The following is a 20,645-nucleotide window of genomic DNA, read 5'->3' as shown; positions in this document are numbered from 1 at the left end:
CCTGTCATTGTTGTGAATGGGGCCGGCAGGGGCACCGTGTGTGTGTGTGTGTGTGTGTGTGCGTGCGTGCGTGCGTGCGTGCGTTCGTAGGTTTACATACCCTGGCAGAATTTATGATTTATTGGCCATTTTTCAGAGAAAATGAATGATAACACAAAAGTTTTTCTTTCACTCATGGTTAGTGTTTGGCTGAAGCCATTTATTATCAATCAACTGTGTTTACTCCTTTTAAATCATAATGACAACAGAAACTACCCAAATGACCCTGATCAAAACTTTACATACCCCAGTTCTTAATACTGTGTATTGCCCCCCTTAACATCAATGACAGCTTGAAGTCTTTTGTGATATTTGTGGATGAAGCTCTTTATCTTCTCAGATGGTAAAGCTGCCCATTCTTTTTGGCAAAAAGCCTCCGGTTCCTGTAAATTCTTGGGCTGTCTTGCATGAACTGCACGTTTGAGATCTCTCCAAATTATATTGAGGTCAGGAGACTGAGATGGCCACTCCAGAACCTTCACTTTGTTCTGCTGTAGCCAATGACAAGTCGACTTGGCCTTGTATTTTGGATCATTGTCATGTTGGAATGTCCAAGTACGTCCCAAGTGTAGCTTCCGGGCTGATGAATGCAAATTTTCCTCCAATATTTTTTGATAACATACTGCATTCATCTTGCCATCATTTTTGGAATTTTTATTCCAATGGTTTTTATCAATTTTTAAACATTATAAAACAGAGGCAATAAAACACGCCCACACAGGGGCTATCAATTGCACAGAAAAACAAAATGCAAAATAAAAAAAAAAAGAAAAACAGTGCTCTAACGCCAACAGGGCAAAAGGTACGCCCACGCAGGGGCTATCAATGGCACATAAGGTACAAAACATTAATGCAACTGACTCTAACAACTAAAGGCAGCTGTCCAGTCACACCAAAAACAGAGAGAGAGAGAAAGGGGAAACAAAAAAGGGTGGGTCAAAAAGCAGGGGTCCAAGAGCGCCAGTATCGAATGCTATTACATTCCCAGACTAGCCGGGGGGAGTGTGGGAAAGGCATATTGCAACCACGGCTCCCATATTTTCAAAAATTTACGTTGGGAGTCGTTGCATATACTGGACATCTGTTCGTTGAGCATCATAGTAGTCATACGGTCCCGCACCCCCTGAAGAGGGACAAACGGGCTCTTCCAGGCCTGAGCAATTGTTCTAGTGGCCGATAGAAACAAATAAGAAGCCAACTTCTGCTGGTGAGCCAAGAGGCCCGGTATGGGGCAATGAAGCAAAGCATACCGAGCATCCCGGCGTATGGAGAGATGGAACAAGGTGAAAAAGAGGCCAAACACACGAGACCAAAAGCGAAACAGTCTCCGGCATGACCACCAGATATGCAAGACATCTCCACGATGGCCACAACCCCGAAAACATTGATCACTACAGGCAGGGTTAGCCTGGGCCAACCGAGCCGGAACCCAATACCACCGAAACAATACCTTATAGGCTGCCTCCAGTGTGGTTGTATTAAATTTAGCTATGAATGACCAGGCCTTATTCCAGTCCTCCAGATCCACAGCCACTCCCAGATCTCGCTCCCACTGAACAACATATAAAAGAGAAGTATGCGATGAGCGTCTGTTCAGAGCTGCATAAAGAAGGGATCTTGCCATCAATTTTGACCAAATTTCCTGTGCCTTTGTAGCTCACACATCCCCAAAACATCAGTGATCCACCTCCGTGTTTCACAGTAGGAATGGTGTATCTTTCATCATAGGCCTTGTTGACTCCTCTCCAAATGTAGCGTTTATGGTTGTGGCCAAATTTTGGTCTCATCACTTCAAATGACTTTGTGCGATAAGGTTTGAGGCTTGTCTCTGTGCTGTTTGGCGTATTGTAAGTGGGATACTTTGTGGCATTTGCGTAGTAATGGATTTCTTCTGGTGACTTGACCATGCAGCCCATCTTTCTTCAAATGCCTCTTTATTGTGCAAACAGCCACACCACATGTTTGCAGAGAGTCGTGTATTTCACCTGAAGTTATTTGTGGGGGGTTTTTTGCATCCTGAACAATTTTCCTGGCAGTTGGCTGAAATTTTAGTTGGTCTTCCTGACCTGTTTCAACAGAACCCCTCATTTTCCACTTCTTAATTAAAGTTTGAACACTGCTGATTGGCATTCCCAATTCCTTGTATATCTTTTTATATCCCTTTCCTGTTTTATATAGTTCAACTACCTTTTCCCGCAGATCCTTTGACAATTCTTTTGCTTTCCCCATGACTCGGAATCCAGACATATCAGTGCAGCACTGGATGAAAGATGCAAGGGGCTGTCAGGAGTCCAGAAACTCATTGACCTTTTATACACCCACACTAATTACAAGCAAACAGATCAGAGGTGAGGATGGTTACCTTTAACAGCCATTCAAACCCCTTTGTGTGCATGTTATCAGGCCAGAATCGCCAGGGTATGTAAACTTTTGCTCAGGGTCATTTGGGTAGTTTCTGTTGTCATTTTGATGTAAAAGGAGTAAACACAGTTGATTGATAATAAATGGCTTCAGCCAAACACTAACCAAGAGTGAAAGAAAAGAAAACCACTAAGCAACTTATTCACTCCCTTGTCATATCACGCCTTCGACTACTGTAACTCCCTCCTCATTGGCTGACCTCATCGTAGAATATCCCCCCTCCAGTCTATCATGAATGCTGCTGCCAGACTCACTAACCGTTCTGTATCCGCCTCCCTTCTCTGCCAATCCTTCCACTGGCCTCCATTCAGTGTCCTCCACCCCTCTCTGCCAATCCCTCCACTGGCCTCCACTCAGTGTCCTCCATCCCTCCCTGCCAATCCCTCCACTGGCCTCCATTCAGTGTCCTCTACCCGTCTCTGCCAATCCCTCCACTGGCCTCCATTCAGTGTCCTCCACCCCTCTCTGCCAATCCCTGCACTGGCCTCCACTCAGTGTCCTCCACCCCTCTCTGCCAATCCCTCCACTGGCCTCCACTCAGTGTCCTCCACCCCTCTCTGCCAATCCCTCCACTGGCCTCCACTCAGTGTTCTCCACCCCTCTCTGCCAATCCCTCCACTGGCCTCCACTCAGTGTCCTCCACCCCTCTCTGCCAATCCCTCCACTGGCCTCCACTCAGTGTCCTCCACCCTTCTCTGCCAATCCCTCCACTGGCTCCCAGTTGCCCAACGGTTAAATTCAAAACTCTAACAATGACATATAAAGCCATCCACAACACTGCCCCAATTTACATAACCGATCTTATCTCTAAATATCACCCAAACTGTAAACTCCGCTCCTCGCAAGACCTCTTACTCTCTAGCTCCCTTATCTCCTTCTCCTATGCTTGTCTCAAGGACTTTTTCAGGGCATCACCCTCTGGAACTCCCTACCCCAATCTATCAGACTATCACCTACTCTACTTGCCTTTCGACGATCAATGAAAACCTATCTCTTCAGGGAAGCCTATCCCGCCCTCTGCTAATTCTGGAATCCTCTACTCTTCCAACCACTCCATCCCCCACAGTGACTACCGACTGTACCATTCACCCCGCCCTCCTAGATTGTAAGCTCCAAGGATCAGGCCCTCAAATCCCTCTTGTATCGAACTGTATTGTTACTGTATTGTTTCCCACCATAATGTAAAGCGCTGAGAAAACCATTGGTGCTATATAAATCCTGTATAATAATAATTTTCTGTTATCATGCATATTCTCTGAAAAATGGCTAAGAAATCATAAATTCTGCCAGGGTATGTAAACCTATGAGCACAACTGTGCGTGTGTGTATATATGTGTGTGTATGTATGTATGTGTGTGTGTGTGTGTGTGTGTGTGTGTGTGTGTGTGTATATATATATATATATTATATATATGTGTGTGTGTGTATCAGGGTGGATTTGATTTAAATCAAACTGATTTGAATCACAATTTAAATCACTAGTCAGTAAGGCTTGATTTAAATCCTAGTTTTCTACATAAAGACTAATTCTTGCTGGTATAACTTTAATATTCAAGTAGATGAAGATTTTTAGAATAACAACTTTTCATATTAGTTTTTTTATCCCCAGTTTAATAGGTTAATCATTCATATTTGGACAACTTTTCTGTTGTACTTAGGAAGGAGAAAAATAATCATTACCTTAATAATAACAATTTAAATAGATTTATTCATCTGAAACAATAACATTCCAGCATATGTGATTTGCTTAAACATCCATGTTTGGTAACTAATTTGGCTAAACAAAATATATATATTTTAAGAAACTTAGACTGTCAGCCCCTCCCCCTCACACTTAGTTTCACTTTCTTCTTGTGCAGATCTATTCCACTCCAAACAATCAGAAAAATATTGTTTCTATTCTATTCTCTGAACTTCTTGAAACTTCGCACTGAAGGGGTTGATTCTGTATTCATAGGTTTGTAGAAGTTAGGATGAAGGTCTTTTTCTTAACTCTGTTCATGTTATAACATTTTTGCTGTGAAGAAGAGGCATGTGATCTCCGCTGAGTCAAATTCAGTTTTGAGAACTGCAAAAGTAAACCAATCATCTGTGATAATATCTTGTAGGCAGAGAAACTGCCCAATAATCATACAAAACCCTCTGAAAGAGCATGACATTGTGAATGGATTCATGGAATTTATTTACCAAAAACATTAAACATATACAGCCTTATTCTACATAATTAAAAAACTAATCTTTATTTCATGATGGAATAACCTTTGGATGGTAATATATTTTCCGCAAAAAGCATTTTATTTAAAAAAATCCAATTTAAATTAAAAAAAATTGATTTTTATCCACCCTGATATGTATGTGTGTATTTATATATCTATATATATATCTATCTATATATATATCTATATATTATACACACATAAAATATATATGTGCCATTCCCTGAATGTGTTGCCGATTGGCTTTCAGGAAGGATTGCAGTTTCCCAGGGATGTATTTGTACTTTCCAGCCTCAGTTTGCTGACTAAGGTCGGCTATTGTGCCGTCTCTGTAGCACCCGGCTGACCTGTCTATACTGAGAGCCTATAGGACATGGTAATGTTTGCTCTGTAATTGCTTATTTGGCATATATACATGTGTGCAGTCAGGCTGATTCCATATTCCGAAGACAGGCAACAGAGGTCATATTTCAGGGATTTGATTTCAGTAAAAGATCATTGGATTTGGCTCTGGCGGTTATTGCACATTGAGACGTATATGTCCCAAATTGTTCTGCAGCACATGTGCTGACAGGTAAAGATGGGTTTGTCTGCTACAGCAATTCCACCTGTTATTTAGGCCATACACAGCCAGATTCCAAGCACCCTACCACCACCAACTTACATATTAATGTTTTCCTGGCAGGAACGCTGGTAACGTTAGCTGTGTAGGCTGCACTGATGAGAAGGCACTGACAGATGGCACTAATGATCAGTGCATTGATTCGCAGTGCAAGCCCCCATACACACGGGACGTTTTGATAACGCTGGTAACGTTAGTTGTGTAAAGTCACGTTAACCACTTCCCATCCAGCCCATGTATATAAACGGCTGGACGGGAGAAGTGCAGGAGCGGGTTGCCATTTATAAATGTCCTCCCTGCTTGTGTGCGCTCACCGATCGTTGTACGGGACCTCTGTGTGAGGTCTGGATCATGTGATCACTGATTGGCCAATCAGTGATCACATGAATAGAAGTAAACAAGATGTCACTTCTGACTTCATTGCTTACTACTAGTGAAATCTTTGAATGATCACAGAGATTACATGGTACAGGGCTATTCACAACAGCCTTGTACCATGTGACAAGCTGTGACCAATCACAACTCTAACAGTACTTCTCAAAATCTGCAAGAATGGAGCCAGAGAGAAGGATAAATGATTGCTTTTACAGCCTTTATAGGTGTAAAAGCAATCTGTGTAAAAAAAAAAAAAAAAAAAAATCTTCATCACCCCCCACAAGTAGTACAGTGTCACTATGGTGACACTGTACTGCTAGGGTGACAGTATTTAAAAAAAAAAAAAAAAACATAAATAGTAATATAAAAAAGTAAAATAAAAATGTAAAAAAAAATTTAGAAAATTTTTTATAATTTTTGGTTATAAAGTAATTTGGGTTTTTTTTGTTTTTTTTTTACTAAAAAGATAACTGAATAAATCTTGGCCAAGATTTATGAAGAAAGATTATACATTTGCAACATTTTATAAGAAAAACACTTTTTTTCAAAATGTTTTAACTTTTTCATTTATATAGCAAAAAAAAAAATAAAAATCCCAATGGTGAATAAATACCACCAAAATAAAGTTTTATCTGTCTCAAAAAAATGCTAAAAAATTCATATGAGTACAGTGTTGCATGACCGCACAATTGTCATTCAAAGTGTGACAGCGCTGAAAGCTGAAAATTGGCCTGGGCAGGAAGGGGATAGAAGTGTCTGGACTTGAAGTGGTTTTTTTTTTCTGCAGCGTTTTCCTGCGTTTTTACCTTTTTTTTTTTTTACCGTTTTTTTTTAATATTTTTATGGTCAATTAAAGTCCACAAACGCTGGTTTGCAGCGTTTTACGGCTTTTGCCGCATTTTTTAGTGTTAGAGCTTTTTTACAGCTAAAAAACTCCCCTAGAAACCCACTAATAGAATACTATGTTGGGGGGTTTGCTGGCTGTAGAAAAATACATCAAAAGCCAAAAACATCCACTGTAAAAATGTCCCGCGTGCATGAGGACTTATGCCGGCCGAACGCAAATGTGCGGCCTCCCGGAGTCTGGGCCTAGACGCCGAGCGGCCGCACATTTGCATTCTATTAAAAAAGGACATATGTGCCGAGAGCGCGCGCTCCCCGCACACATCTCCGGTACTCACGGAAAGGTCCCGATCTCCTCTTTCGATTGGGACCTTTCCCGATCATGTGACCCTAAACCCCACCCTGTCTCCCGGCTTCTGAAACTCTTAAAGGGCTGGGAGGCGCCGGCGTGAAGGGGTTAAGCAGTCACAGCAAAGGTTTTTCCTTTTGGGATAAAGGTTTTACATAAATTAAATAAAAGCTGATCATTATATCAACCCTGTCAGTGGTAAATGGTTTGTCTCTTTTATTGGACAGCTTGGTCTGTTAAATGGTGTTGAAAAATAACAGGCTTACTGGCCAGATCACCAGGTGAAATAAAGGGAAAACACCTAAAAAAAAAAAAGACTAATGCAGCCACCACATCTAAGGATCGGTAAGCTGCCGTATAATAATTTTTTGTTTTGGGGTTGAATACCAGGAAAACCCCTCTAAAAGTTTTCACTTAATAAGAGACAAACTGCAGAATCTGTTTCCCATCAGACTCTCTGTCTCTTTCTTATTTATTTAATACAGGTACTTATATAGCACCATCAATGTACTCAGCACTTTACATATATATTGTACATTCACATCAGTCCCTAACCCTCAAGGGGCGTACAATCTAAGGTCCCTAACTCACATTCATACATACACACACTAGGGGCAATTTAGACAGGAGCCAATTCACCTACCAGCATGTCTTTGGAGTGTAGGAGGAAACCGGAGTACCCGGAGGAAACCCACACAGGCACAGGGAGAACACGCAAACTCCAGGCAGGTGGTGCTGTGGTTGGGATTTGAACCTGCAACCCGAGTAGTGCCAGGCAGAAGTGCTAACCATTTAGCCACTGAGCTGCCCTGATTGACAACATCCAAACAGAGAAGGTGCGGGGCAGAGGGCAGGGTTTTTTTGGGGGGGTTTTTTCGGCAAAGCGGCCAAGAATACGTTTCTTTTCATGAATGTTCTCCATGCTGGATTGTCCGAGGTGTCATCCCCCTCCATAGGCATATTGTTTACAGATTTATTGCTCCTTTTTCTATTCTCTTAGCCTCTTTTGAGGGATCAGAACCAGTCGACATGGCAGGATTTCTGGAAGAAGGTGCGGCTCCTCGTTCCGTATATGTGGCCGCGGGGGAGTATGTTTCTGCAGCTTCTGGTTCTCCTCTGCATGGGGTTGATGGGTCTGGAACGAGCTATCAATGTCTTCGTCCCCATCTATTACAAGAAAATAGGTGAGACCGGGCTTCAAGCCTTACTTTCTCTGTAAAAGTGAACACGATTGATTTGGATCAGTTTTTGGATCACCTGATTTAATTAACAGTTTCAGAATTTTACATGACAGAATAAAATCTATCCAGGGGAGGACTGACCATTTGGAAACTCAGGCACTGCTCGAGGGCCCGGGGTCAGTAGGGGGCCCCATGAGATGCCCCTGGTACCTTTTTCATAGGCTTTTTTGAGTTTGGGCAAGGACACAGGGGCCCCATGATCCCCTATTGCCCGGGGGCCCAATGAGTTGTCAGTCCGCCCCTGAATCTATCGGTACAGATTACAGTGTTTTGGTCAGTTTTATTGCATTTTGTTTCGGTAGATGTCCTCACCTTGTGACCCTCACCTTGTATAACAACCCATTCAGTTTAACCGCCTCCCGCCCGCCATATACGGAAATGACGGGCGCAAGGCTGTTCTCTTGTTCTGGTAGGACGTCACATGACGTCCTCCCACTCTGAACGCGCGTGCGCGGCTCTGGGAGCGCACAGCGCGGCGATCGGTGGTGCGCTATGTCCCTAGGACACAGCGGATCACCGATCAATGGAAAGAGCCGAAGATGTTGGCACGGTCAAGTGATCAGCTGTGTCCAATCACAGCTGATCGCATGTAAATAGGGAAAAGCCGGTTATCGGCATTTCTCTCCTCACGAGCTGTCACTCTGACAGAGGAGAGGAGAGCCGGTAATCGGCATCCTTCAGAGGGGACATCTACACTGATCATCAGGGCACTGATGGTCATTGTACCCTGATGATCAGTGTAGCCCCAGCAGTGCCACCTGTCAGTGTCCATCAGTGCCACATCAATGCCACATATCAGTGCCTACCAGTGCACATCAATGATGAGCTGCCTTTCAGTGCCAGTCAGTGCCAGTCAGTGCCACCTATCAATGCAAGTCAGTACCTCCTATCAGTTCTACAATCAGTGCCGCCTAACAGTGCCCGTCAGTGCTACATATCAGTGCAGCCTAACAGTGCCAGTCACTGCCACCTAACAGTGCCAGTCAGTGCTGTCTATCAGTGCTGCCTATCAGTGCCATATATGAGTGCTGCTTTTCAGTGCCCATCAGTGATGCCTGTCAGTGCCCATCAGTGCAACCTACCAGTGCCTCCTCATCAGTGCCCATCAGTGCCACCTATCAGTGCCCATCAGTGCAGCCTCATTAGCGCACATCATCAAGGAGAAAAATCACATATTTACAAAATTTTATAACAAAAACTAAGAAAAAAATTTTTCTTTTCAAAATTTTCAGTTGTTTTTGGTTTGTTTAGCAAAAAATAAAAAACCCCGAGGTGATTAAATACCACCAAAAGAAAGCTCTATCTGTGTCAAAAAAATTATACAAAAATTTATATGGGTACAGTGTAGCATGACCGCACAATTGTCATTCAAAATGTGACAGTGCTGAAAGCTGGAGATTGGCCTGGGCAGGAAGGGGGTATAAGTGCCCTGTAGGCGAGGGGTTAAAATAGAAATGAAAGGTAAAACATTTGTGTAACCACTTCAATACAGGGCACTTATACCCCCTTTCCTGCCCAGGCCAATTTTCAGCTTTCAGCGCTGTCACACTTTGAATGACAATTGCGCGGTCATGCAATAGTGTTCCCATATGAAATTTTTTAAAAAAAATTTTTCACACAAATAGAGCTTTCTTTTGGTGGTATTTAATTGCCGCTGTGTGTTTTAATTTTTTGCTGAATAAAACAAAAAACACCTGAAACTTTTGAAAAAAAACGCTTCTGTTATGAAATTTTGCAAATAAATAACATTTCTTCATAAATTTAGGTCAAAATGTATTCTGCTTCATTTCTTTGGTGAAAATAATAAAAATAATAATAATAATTTATTGGGAGTTTTTTTTCAAATTTTTCTATTTTTTTTTTTTTTATTTTATTTTTTTATTTTTTATTACATGATTTCTTTTTTCTTTTTTTTTTTACTATTTTATTTTTCAGCACACTGTGACCAAAGCAATACAATGTTACCATAGTAACACTGAACTACTCTGGGCAAGTAATCAGGATTTTTTTTTTAACACATTATGATTGCTAATACCGATGTATTTCATTGATATTTGCAAACATTGTTACTGAATGGAACTGATTCATTCAGTCTTTTGTTGTGATTAGCTGGGATTGGGCAAAGCTGATCACATGATACAGATGGGCTGTGATTGGCCCTGTCTGTATCATGTGACTGCCTTGACCAATCATACGTAACAACGCAATTATATACAATGGATGGCATGACAGGAAGCCTTCCATTTTATACAATTGACTTGTGATCGGCTGTGATTGGTCACAGTGGTCACATGACACTGGCAACAGGCCGGTGTAGTGATATGTCGTCAGCTGTGTCCCGTGCATTGACCTTCATTTTAGCGCACTGTTAAAACACAGGTTAACGCATGGACACACAGAAAACATGTATGTTCCTGTATGTCTCATTCACATTGCAATGCACCTCAGAGCTGTTCTGCAGGGTGCCGCAATAAAATGTAGACATGCTGCATTTTATTGCAGTGCACCATACAGAAATGCATACCACTGCATGACAGCGTAGCGCATTGCTCTGCTGTACAGCACTCTTTGATCATTCATCATTGGTGTCAGTGGGAGGAATAGTGCCCCATCATTGGTGTCAGTGGGAGGAATAGTGCCCCATCATTGGTATCAGTGGGAGGAATAGTGCCCCATCATTGGTGTCAGTGGGAGGAATAGTGCCCCATCATTGGTGTCAGTGGGAGGAATAGTGCCCCATCATTGGTATCAGTGGGAGGAATAGTGCCCCATCATTGGTGTCAGTGGGAGGAATAGTGCCCCATCATTGGTATCAGTGGGAGGAATAGTGCCCCAGCATTGGTGTCAGTGGGAGGAATAGTGCCCCATCATTGGTGTCAGTGGGAGGAATAGTGCCCCATGGAATAGTGTCCCATCACTGGTATCAGTGGGAGGAATAGTGCTCCATCATTGGTGTCAGTGGGAGGAATAGTGCCCCATCATTGGTATCAGTGGAAAGAATATTGCCCCATCATTGGTATCAGTGGGAGGAATAGTGCCCCATCATTGGTGTCAGTGGGAGGAATAGTGCCCCATGGAATAGTGTCCCATCATTGGTGTCAGTGGGTGGAATAGTGCCCCATCATTGGTGTCAGTGGGAGGAATAGTGCCCCATCATTGGTATCAGTGGAAGGAATAGTGCCCCATAATTGGTGTCAGTGGGAGCAATAGTGTCCCATCATTGGTGTCAGTGGGAGGAATAGTGTCCCATCATTGGTGTCAGTGGGAGCAATAGTGTCCCATCATTGGTGTCAGTGGGAGGAATAGTGTCCCATCATTGGTGTCAGTGGGAGGAATGGTGCCCTCTTGTTGGTGTCAGTGGGAGGAATAGTGCCCCATCATTGGTGTCAGTGGGAGGAATAGTGCCCCATGGAATAGTGCCCCATCATTGGTGTCAGTGGGAGGAATAGTGCCCCATCATTGGTATCAGTGGAAGGAATAGTGCCCCATCATTGGTGTCAGTGGGAGCAATAGTGTCCCATCATTGGTGTCAGTGGGACGAATAGTGTCCCATCATTGGTGTCAGTGGGAGGAATGGTGCCCTCTTGTTGGTGTCAGTGGGAGCAATAGTGCCCCATCATTGGTGTCAGTGGGAGGAATAGTTCCCCATCATTGGTGTCAGTGGGAGGAATAGTGTCCCATCATTGGTATCAGTGGGAGCAATAGTGCCCCATCATTGGTGTCAGTGGGAGGAATAGTGTCCCATCATTGGTATCAGTGGGAGCAATAGTGCCCCATCATTGGTGTCAGTGGGAGGAATAGTGCCCCATCATTGGTGTCAGTGGGAGGAATAGTGCCCCATCATTGGTGTCAGTGGGAGGAATAGTGCCCTCTTGTTGGTGTCAGTGGGAGGAATAGTGCCCCATCATTGGTGTCAGTGGGAGGAATAGTGCCCTCTTGTTGGTGTCAGTGGGAGCAACAGTGCCCCATCATTGGTGTCAGTGGGAGGAATAGTGCCCCATCATTGGTGTCAGTGGGAGGAATAGTTCCCCATCATTGGTGTCAGTGGGAGGAATAGTGTCCCATCATTGGTATCAGTGGGAGCAATAGTGCCCCATCATTGGTGTCAGTGGGAGGAATAGTGTCCCATCATTGGTATCAGTGGGAGCAATAGTGCCCCATCATTGGTGTCAGTGGGAGGAATAGTGCCCCATCATTGGTGTCAGTGGGAGGAATAGTGCCCCATCATTGGTGTCAGTGGGAGGAATAGTGCCCTCTTGTTGGTGTCAGTGGGAGGAATAGTGCCCCATCATTGGTGTCAGTGGGAGGAATAGTGCCCTCTTGTTGGTGTCAGTGGGAGCAACAGTGCCCCATCATTGGTGTCAGTGGGAGGAATAGTGCCCCATCATTGGTGTCAGTGGGAGGAATAGTGCCCCATCATTGGTGTCAGTGGGAGGAATAGTGCCCTCTTGTTGGTGTCAGTGGGAGCAATAGTGTCCCAAGGGCCGGATAAAGGATATCAAAGGGCCGGATTTGGCTGCAGTTTGGGGACCCCTGATCTGTGTGTTGGGATTGCATTGGGCAAGGCTGCCCATCACAGCCCAATACATACACCAGTTTGGCTGTTCTCTATGCACTTGCTGCTGCTAACACAGGGGGGAGATTTACTAAAACATGCATGGTAGCCAATCATCTTCTAAGCTTTGACAATAAAACCTGGAAGCCGATTGGTTTCTGTGCAGAGCTGCACCAGATTTTACACCATGAAGTTTTAGTAAATAACCCCCATGGTGTTGCTTCATACATATTAGCAGGGTACAGTAAATTGGCGTGTATTCAAAAAGAGCGCCGAGCAACAGGAATACAGACAACCTTTTTCATGGAGATACAGAGGTGCGTTCAATTCCTGCAACGTAAATGATGTTTTTCCCAAGAGCTTACAATCCGATGTGGCCTTGCTTGTCATCTGACTGTATGTGTTGTCTCCATTACAGTGGACCAGCTGACGGATGGATCTACCTGGCACGTGTTGGCGCTCACCGTCTGCCTATATGTCCTGCTCAAGCTGCTGCAAGGAGGAGGAGCAGGTAACTGCAGGAGGGACGCCATCATTAGAGCATGTTCTGTCTGCGCCATGTAGCTGTTTGCTGTTATTTGTGATTTTTTCTTTTTTTTTCTTTACATATTTTTTGGTTTTTTTTTTTTACTTTTTTTAATTTTTGTTGTTTTTTTACTTTTTATTTTTTTGTTGTTTCTTTTTAACTTTTTTTATTTTTTGTTTTTTTTACATTTTCTTTTTTTCTTTTTTTTTTTTTTTGTGTCTATCAGGTGCAACAGGGTTTGTAAGTAACTTAAGAACCTTCCTATGGATCCGGGTCCAGCAGTTTACAAACCGCGAGGTACAGATCCGCCTGTTCGCCCACCTGCACTCGCTGTCGTTACGCTGGCATCTTGGACGTAAGACAGGGGAGGTGCTCCGTAGTGTGGACAGAGGGACCAGCAGCATCAACAGTCTACTGAGGTACAATTGACATTGCAGGCCAACAACAGAATCATTATTATACCCTTCGAAGAATGTGAGTGTATCCACCTAAGGCTTGGTTCACCGCAATGCGTTTTTTAGTGCTTTTTCCAGAAACGCTTGTGACGGTACGCGGCGTCAGACCCCAGCCCTTCTCACAAACTCGTGACCGAAGGGCCAGCCCATCTCACACCACGCTGTCACTTGCGTAACAATGCCACTCTCAGCTGCGCCCTGCACAAAGATTTTCCAGCTCGCGGGACCACAATCTATGTGCCAGCAACCTGAGAGTGATTGTTACTGGGTCAGGTTAATTACACAATTTACCCTTCACACTGCCACCACCGCCTTTTTGCAGAGGAGGAAACTCACAAATTTTAGCAGTAACACTATGATATTAGTATAAGCGTCTGTAATACACACTGCCACCACAGACAGGTATATTCAGAGGATTATTACATACAGTAGTAGTTTGCATTAAAAGCTTTAGAGACAGTTTCAACACTTTTCAGAAAATAGGATTTATTACTAAAAAGGTCAAAATGGTGCAATTAAAATATTTACAGAAAAAGATGTAACAAATAGAGAGAGAGAGAGAGAGAGAGAAATAAAACAACTGAGAAATAAAATAAAGAAGTTCAAAAGGCAGAATACTTGGTTTGAGTCCAGTCGTCCAAACAAAAGGTTGCCTTGGCTCTCAAGTCTCTTAGGTGGTTCCTGATCGAAGTTAAAAGGAGAGCTCCCTTTTTCCGGGCTGGAAGTCTTTTACTATTATCTCAAAGGGGTGTCTCCTGAGAACAAATGGCCAATCATCCTGTTTGGGGATGGGTGTAAGGCGGTAACCAAAGTTATGACCAAATCCCTTACAATTTCATACTAAGGTCAATAACCTTCAATAGGTACAGGTAGCATCCTAGCAACTGGCAGATTAATATTTAGAATTATATTCCAAATGCAAAGATAGCAAACATAGCATATCTTTACTAGTCAGGATAAAAGAGACTGCTTTCTTCTCTGTTGTAGGTACTGATATAGTCATGCAAAGTCTCGTTTGACTCATATTAAAATGACCTATCCAGATATATACTTCATATTAATGTGCCAGTTCCTGCTGAAGTTTATGAGTTTGTATGAAGAATGACTCATGTGGAATGTACGTTTTATGGCACGCTCTAGCTGTAATGGCCTAACAGGTCATGACTGACCATATACTTCTACCGACTCTCTGGTAGAACAATTGAGGACCCTGCAACCTGGACACTGGCTATGCCCACCACCTTCATTGCATTGTACTGTTGGCCCATTTCCATGATGGGCATTACTAACCTGTTCTGAGTGAAACCTGTCCTGTTAAACCGCTGTATGGTTTTGCCCACCATGCCGCAGCTCAGTTTCAGGGTCTTGACAATCTTCTTATAGCCTAGGCCATCTTTATGTAGAGCAAAAATTATTTTTTTCAGATCCTCAGAGAGTTCTTTGCCATGAGGTGCCATGTTGAACTTCCAGTGACCAGTAAGAGAGAGTGAGAGCGATAACACCGAATTTAACACACCTGCTCCCCACCTGAGACCTTGCAACACTAACGAGTCACATGACACCAGGGAGGGAAAATGGCTAATTGGGCCCAGTTTGGACCTTGTCACTTAGGGGTGGACTCACTTTTGTTGCCAGCAGTTTAGACATTATTGGCGGTGTGTTGAGTTATTTTGAGGGGACAGCAAAATTACATGTTATACAAGCTGTACACTGACTACGTCACATTGTAGCAAAGTGTAATTTCTTCACATTTCTTCAGTGTTGTCATATGAAAAGATAGAATCAAATATTTACAAAAATGTGAGGGGTGGGCTCACTTCTGGGAGATACTGTATATAGTACATTAAGGGGGGTGGATTCATGCGCTGCCAAAGATAAAAACGAAGAAGCTGCTGACACCTAACTACACTAGAATGGATGAAACATAAGTAGATTACCGTATTTTTCGCCGTATAAGACGCACTTTTTCTTCCCCAAAACTTGGGGGGAAATGTCAGTGCGTCTTATGGGGCGAATATGGAGCGGCCGGTCCGGTATTTCCACCGCGGCCGTGTCAGAATACCGGGCCGGCCGCTCAGCTCTTCAGCGGGACCTTACCTGTTCCTCTATCCAGCGGCGTGCTGTCTTCCCGGCTTCTGTAGTGTGGGCACTGGGCATGACAGCCGGGTGCCAAGTGCGCATGCGCAAGAAGCAGTGCTTTTTGTGAATGGTAAGGCGGTACCTGGGACACATGACAGATCCCAAAAGCCGCCGGACCAATCACAAAGCGCAAGTGCTTCTCGCTCATGCGCACTGGGCACCCGGCTGTCATGCCGAGCGCCATTACAGAAGCCGGGAAGACAGCGCGCGGCTGGATCGAGGAACAGGTAAGATCAAACAAAAACTCTGCGGAAGTAAGAGCGGGTACCTGTCAAATTCAGGTACCCGCTCCCCACCTCCCCAAAGGTCAGCAGTCATCTGTACTGTCCACAGTCTCTGGTCATCCCTGTGCTGTCCGCAGTCTCTGGTCATCCCTGTGCTGTCCGCAGTCTCTGGTCATCCCTGTGCTGTCCGCAGTCTCTGGTCATCCCTGTGCTGTCCGCAGTCTCTGGTCATCCCTGTGCTGTCCGCAGTCTCTGGTCATCCCTGTGCTGTCCGCAGTCTCTGGTCATCCCTGTGCTGTCCGCAGTCTCTGGTCATCCCTGTGCTGTCCGCAGTCTCTGGTCATCCCTGTGCTGTCCGCAGTCTCTGGTCATCTCCTGTGCTGTCCGCAGTCTCTGGTCATCTCCTGTACTATGTCTGCAGTCCATTAGTTCAGAATTTTTTTTTCCTGTTTTCTGCCTCTAAAACCTAGGTGCGTCTTATACGGCGAAAAATACGGTAGGTGGTGTAGCGCTAATACCATATGATACTTGACATAAAAATCAATAAACGGCTCCATATTAAATAGGTGAATACATAAATTTTATGAACAAATATATAGGTGTACAGTGGTGCACCTAATGTGTAGCCCAAAAACATGCCATCAAGAATGTGACTAAATATAAGTAATAAGTGATATAAGTGAAACAACTATTATATGTGACATTATATATTATTATTATTATATAACAACCAAATATAAATATATGTGATCATAAATGAACAATATTCATAAATCATATAGCACAAAGTCCCAAACGTATAACTGTGATGAAGCAATCTTCGACCTTGAAAATTAATATATGTTCAGCTGCATCAGACCATCTCTCACCGTCTAGCATGCATGCTTATCTCCAATCTTTGACCCTCAAGGAGTCATAAGGCATAACAAATCACCAGTTAGTCCCAGGTGGTATGAATCTCACTCTCTGGATGGACACAGGATCAGCTTCCACACAGCCCACGGTTAATCAACCATTACAATAGTAAGGCCCCTTTACAAAACTCCTCCACTCTCCCAATGGCTCATAAACAGGGAATCAGAGAAAAAGCCACCATAGTGTAATAAAGTAAAGTTTATTATACCATACACAAATTCCAAAGACCTACTCACACATTAAAATCGGGTCATAGACCCACCAGACATGAACTGTATAACCCACAGTCAGGGTGTTTGCATAGGGAGTCCAAAGATGGCTGTCGTCCGCGCATAATTGCATCACCACGGTCTAGTCCAGGGGCGGACTGACCATTTGGAAACTCGGGCACTGCCCGAGGGCGTGGGGTCAGTAGGGGGCCCCATGAGATGCCCCTGGTACCTTTTTCATAGGCTTTTTTGAGTTTGGGCAAGGACACAGGGGCCCCATGATCCCCTATTGCCCGGGGGCCCCATGAGTTGTCAGTCCGCCCCTGCTCTAGTCTGACATGTTGCGTCACGATAACACGTGACTTCTCCAGGGACACATTAGGTGCACCACTGTACACCTATATATTTGTTCATAAAATGTATGTATTCACCTATTTACTATCGAGTCCTTTTATTGATTTTTATGTCAAGTATCACATGCAGGGGCGGACTGACCATTTGGAAACTCGGGCACTGCCCGAGGGCCCGGGAACAGTAGGGGGCCCCATGAGATGCCCCTGGTACCTTTTTCATAGGCTTTTTTGAGTTTGGGCAAGGACACAGGGGCTCCATGATCCCCTATTGCCCAGGGGGCCCATGAGTTGTCAGTCTGCCCCTGCCTGGTACCTTTTTCATAGGTGTTTTTGAGTTTGGGCATGGACACAGGGGCCCCATGATCCCCTATTGCCCAGGGGGCCCATGAGTTGTCAGTCTGCCCCTGCCTGGTACCTTTTTCATAGGTGTTTTTGAGTCTGGGCATGGACACAGGGGCCCTATGATCCCCTATTGCCCGGGAGCCCCATGAATTGTCAGTCCGCCCCTGATCACATGGTATTAGCGCTACACCACCTAATCTACTTATGTATATAGTACATTCAAATCAGTCCCTAACCCTCAAGGGGCGTACCATCTAAGGTCCCTAACTCACATTCATACATACACATACTAGGGACAATTTAGACTGGAGCCAATCAACCTACCAACATGTGTGGGAGGAAACCGGAGTACCTGGAGGAAACCCATGCAGGCACAGGGAGAGCATGCAAACTCCAGGCAGGTGATGCCGTGGTTGGGATTTGAACCAGCGTTCCTAGTACTGCCAGGCGGAAGTGCTAACCATTTAGTCACTGTGCCTTTACTGTTGTTACTCTTGCATCCAGCTTTATTATTAGTAAAAGTCCCGTAAGTCCATTGTGTCCATGTAGTACTATTGTTAGCCAGTTGAGGACAATTCACATTCTACATACACAGGATGTGTATAGCATGTCCAGCCCTTCTGCCTCTTGTTACTAGGCAGATTAAAGCGCATCAAAAACACAGCAAAAATGCTGCCAAAACGCACTACATGGTTTTTTGCATCGTTTCCATTGAAGACTATAAAACCAAAAATGCAACTTTTTGCGTTTTAAAAAAAGTCCCTGACCCTTACCAAAAAAACGCACCGGGTGAAAACGTGAAGATGTGAGCGTGTCCCATAGGAAATCATGTTAAATGGACTGTACTGCGTTTCTGCAAAACGCAATGGAAAGCGCTTAGGTGTGAACCTCGGGGTAAAGGGAAAGTTATTGCTGAATAAACAGGCCCATAGCAGAAATGCAAACACTTCTTTGGTCCATAGGAGGTGTACAGGTGAGAGAAGGGAGGTGGGTAAAGGTTCTTACTGATGATGTACTGATCATATTACTGGCACTGCTTAGCACTGATCAGGGGCAGACTGACCATTTGGAAACTCAGGCACTGCCCGAGGGCCCGGGATCAGTAGGGGGCCCCATGAGATGCCCCTGGTACCTTTTTCATAGGCTTTTTTGAGTTTGGGCAAGGACACAGGGGCCCCATGATCCCCTATTGCCCGGGGGCCCCATGAGTTGTTAGTCCGCCCCTGGCACTGATTAATCTGTTTTTTCTCTTCCAGTTACATAGTGTTCAGTATACTTCCAACCATTGCCGATATTGTCATTGGGATCGTCTATTTCACGTCTTCCTTCAACGCCTGGTTTGGGTTGATCATTTTCGTCTGTATGACTTTATATCTGAGTAAGTACGAAGACAGGAGAAGACGCAGGATGTTTTATTTGTAGAGGCCGCTGTTGACTATGTTGCAATATACTGCAATGAAATGGCATAATTAAAAAGGTGCTGTAAGACCGCATGTTATGGTTGGGTCACAATATACTTTGCAGCAGTAACCGTGTAAGCCCGGGTTCACACTTGTGCGGCACGCTATATCGCATGTGATTCGCACAGGAACCGCACCGTATTCCAGTGCAAATCACATACGAATTCTGTGCGGTGCGATTTGAGCCATTCATTTTGTATGGCTCAAACCGCACAGCATCTGCACCAAAAAGGTGCAGGACCCTTTTTTTGGTCCGTATTAGAATCGGATCGCATGGGTATTCACGCCTATGCGATCCGATTCTTCACATTGCACCGCATTTTGCGGACCAATTTCGGGGTGTTGTTAACTTAACATACACACCCGCAGCGGTTCGCATGAACGGGGTACGATTCTGATGCGGTGCGAAATTCGCACAGACGCCGCTGTGAATTCCAGACCGCATCAGTGTGAACCAAGGCTTAAACTCAGTGCCTACCGTTTGGGTCCTCAGGAAAGAGGGAAAAGACCCACACCTTAAGTCCTGGTTCACACTGATGCGGTGCGGAATTTGCAGCGTTTTCTGTGCGAATTCCGCACCGCATCAGAATCGCACCCCATTCATGCGAACCGCTGCGGGTGTGTATGTTAACAACACTCCAAAAGTGACCTGCAAAACGCAGTGCGATGTGCAGAATTGGATCGCATAGGTGTGAATACCTATACAATCCGATTCTAGTGCGGTCCAAAAAAGGGACCTGCACCTTTTTGGTGCGGTGCGATTTCAGCCTTACAATATGTATGGCTCCAATCGCACCGCACACAAATCGCATGTGATTTGCATATTAATGCGGTGGGGTTCCTGTGCGAGTCACATGCGATATACCGCACCACATATATGTGAACCCAGTGTAAATGAGGAGATTAAGTTCATTGACTCAAATTATTACACAGACAAGTCCAGCAGGTGCAACCAATTTTAATGCATTTCACTCCTGACTGGAGATTGATTTTATGATTTACGCTCCAGACAGGAGCAGTGGCGTCCCTATGGGGGTGCAAGGGGGTGCGGACCGCCCCCGGGTGACATCAGGTGCCCAGAGCTCCAGGTCGTCACAGGCAGCAGTATAGTGCTCAATTCCACAACACCTTGTAACGGTGCAGGAGGCCCTGTGCCGGTCTGCGTTTCAGGACCCCTGGCCGTCTCTCCTCCCCCCTCAGTCCTAGCTATGTGTCATTTCCCCAGCCAGATTCGCTGCCGCTGCCGGCCATTCACTCCAATGTCATTCACTCTGCACAGCCATAGATTACCTGTGGCGGTCACTGCTGGACCCAGTTTGTGTGCATCCAACAGTGATCACTGCAGGAAATCGCTGGCTGTG

At 44.7% G+C, this 20,645-nt stretch overlaps 1 protein-coding gene across 1 annotated transcript in view; it reads left to right on the top strand.

Moving 5' to 3' along the window:
* The window catches only part of LOC149459813 (ATP-binding cassette sub-family B member 6-like), a 69,051-nt gene that overhangs the window by 9,614 nt on the left and 38,792 nt on the right, over window positions 1-20,645 (top strand). The window contains exons 4-7 of the mRNA XM_089680595.1: window positions 7,866-8,049; window positions 13,080-13,172; window positions 13,414-13,606; window positions 19,081-19,202. Coding sequence (XP_089536721.1) covers window positions 7,866-8,049; window positions 13,080-13,172; window positions 13,414-13,606; window positions 19,081-19,202 — 592 coding nt within the window. The remainder of the gene's footprint in view (window positions 1-7,865; window positions 8,050-13,079; window positions 13,173-13,413; window positions 13,607-19,080; window positions 19,203-20,645) is intronic.

This window comes from Staurois parvus, unplaced genomic scaffold (genome assembly GCF_062004578.1).
Source record: "Staurois parvus isolate SC_StPar_1 unplaced genomic scaffold, SC_StPar_1.0 ptg000246l, whole genome shotgun sequence".
Lineage (NCBI taxonomy): Eukaryota > Metazoa > Chordata > Amphibia > Anura > Ranidae > Staurois > Staurois parvus.
This window is presented reverse-complemented; position numbering and strand designations above follow the sequence as displayed.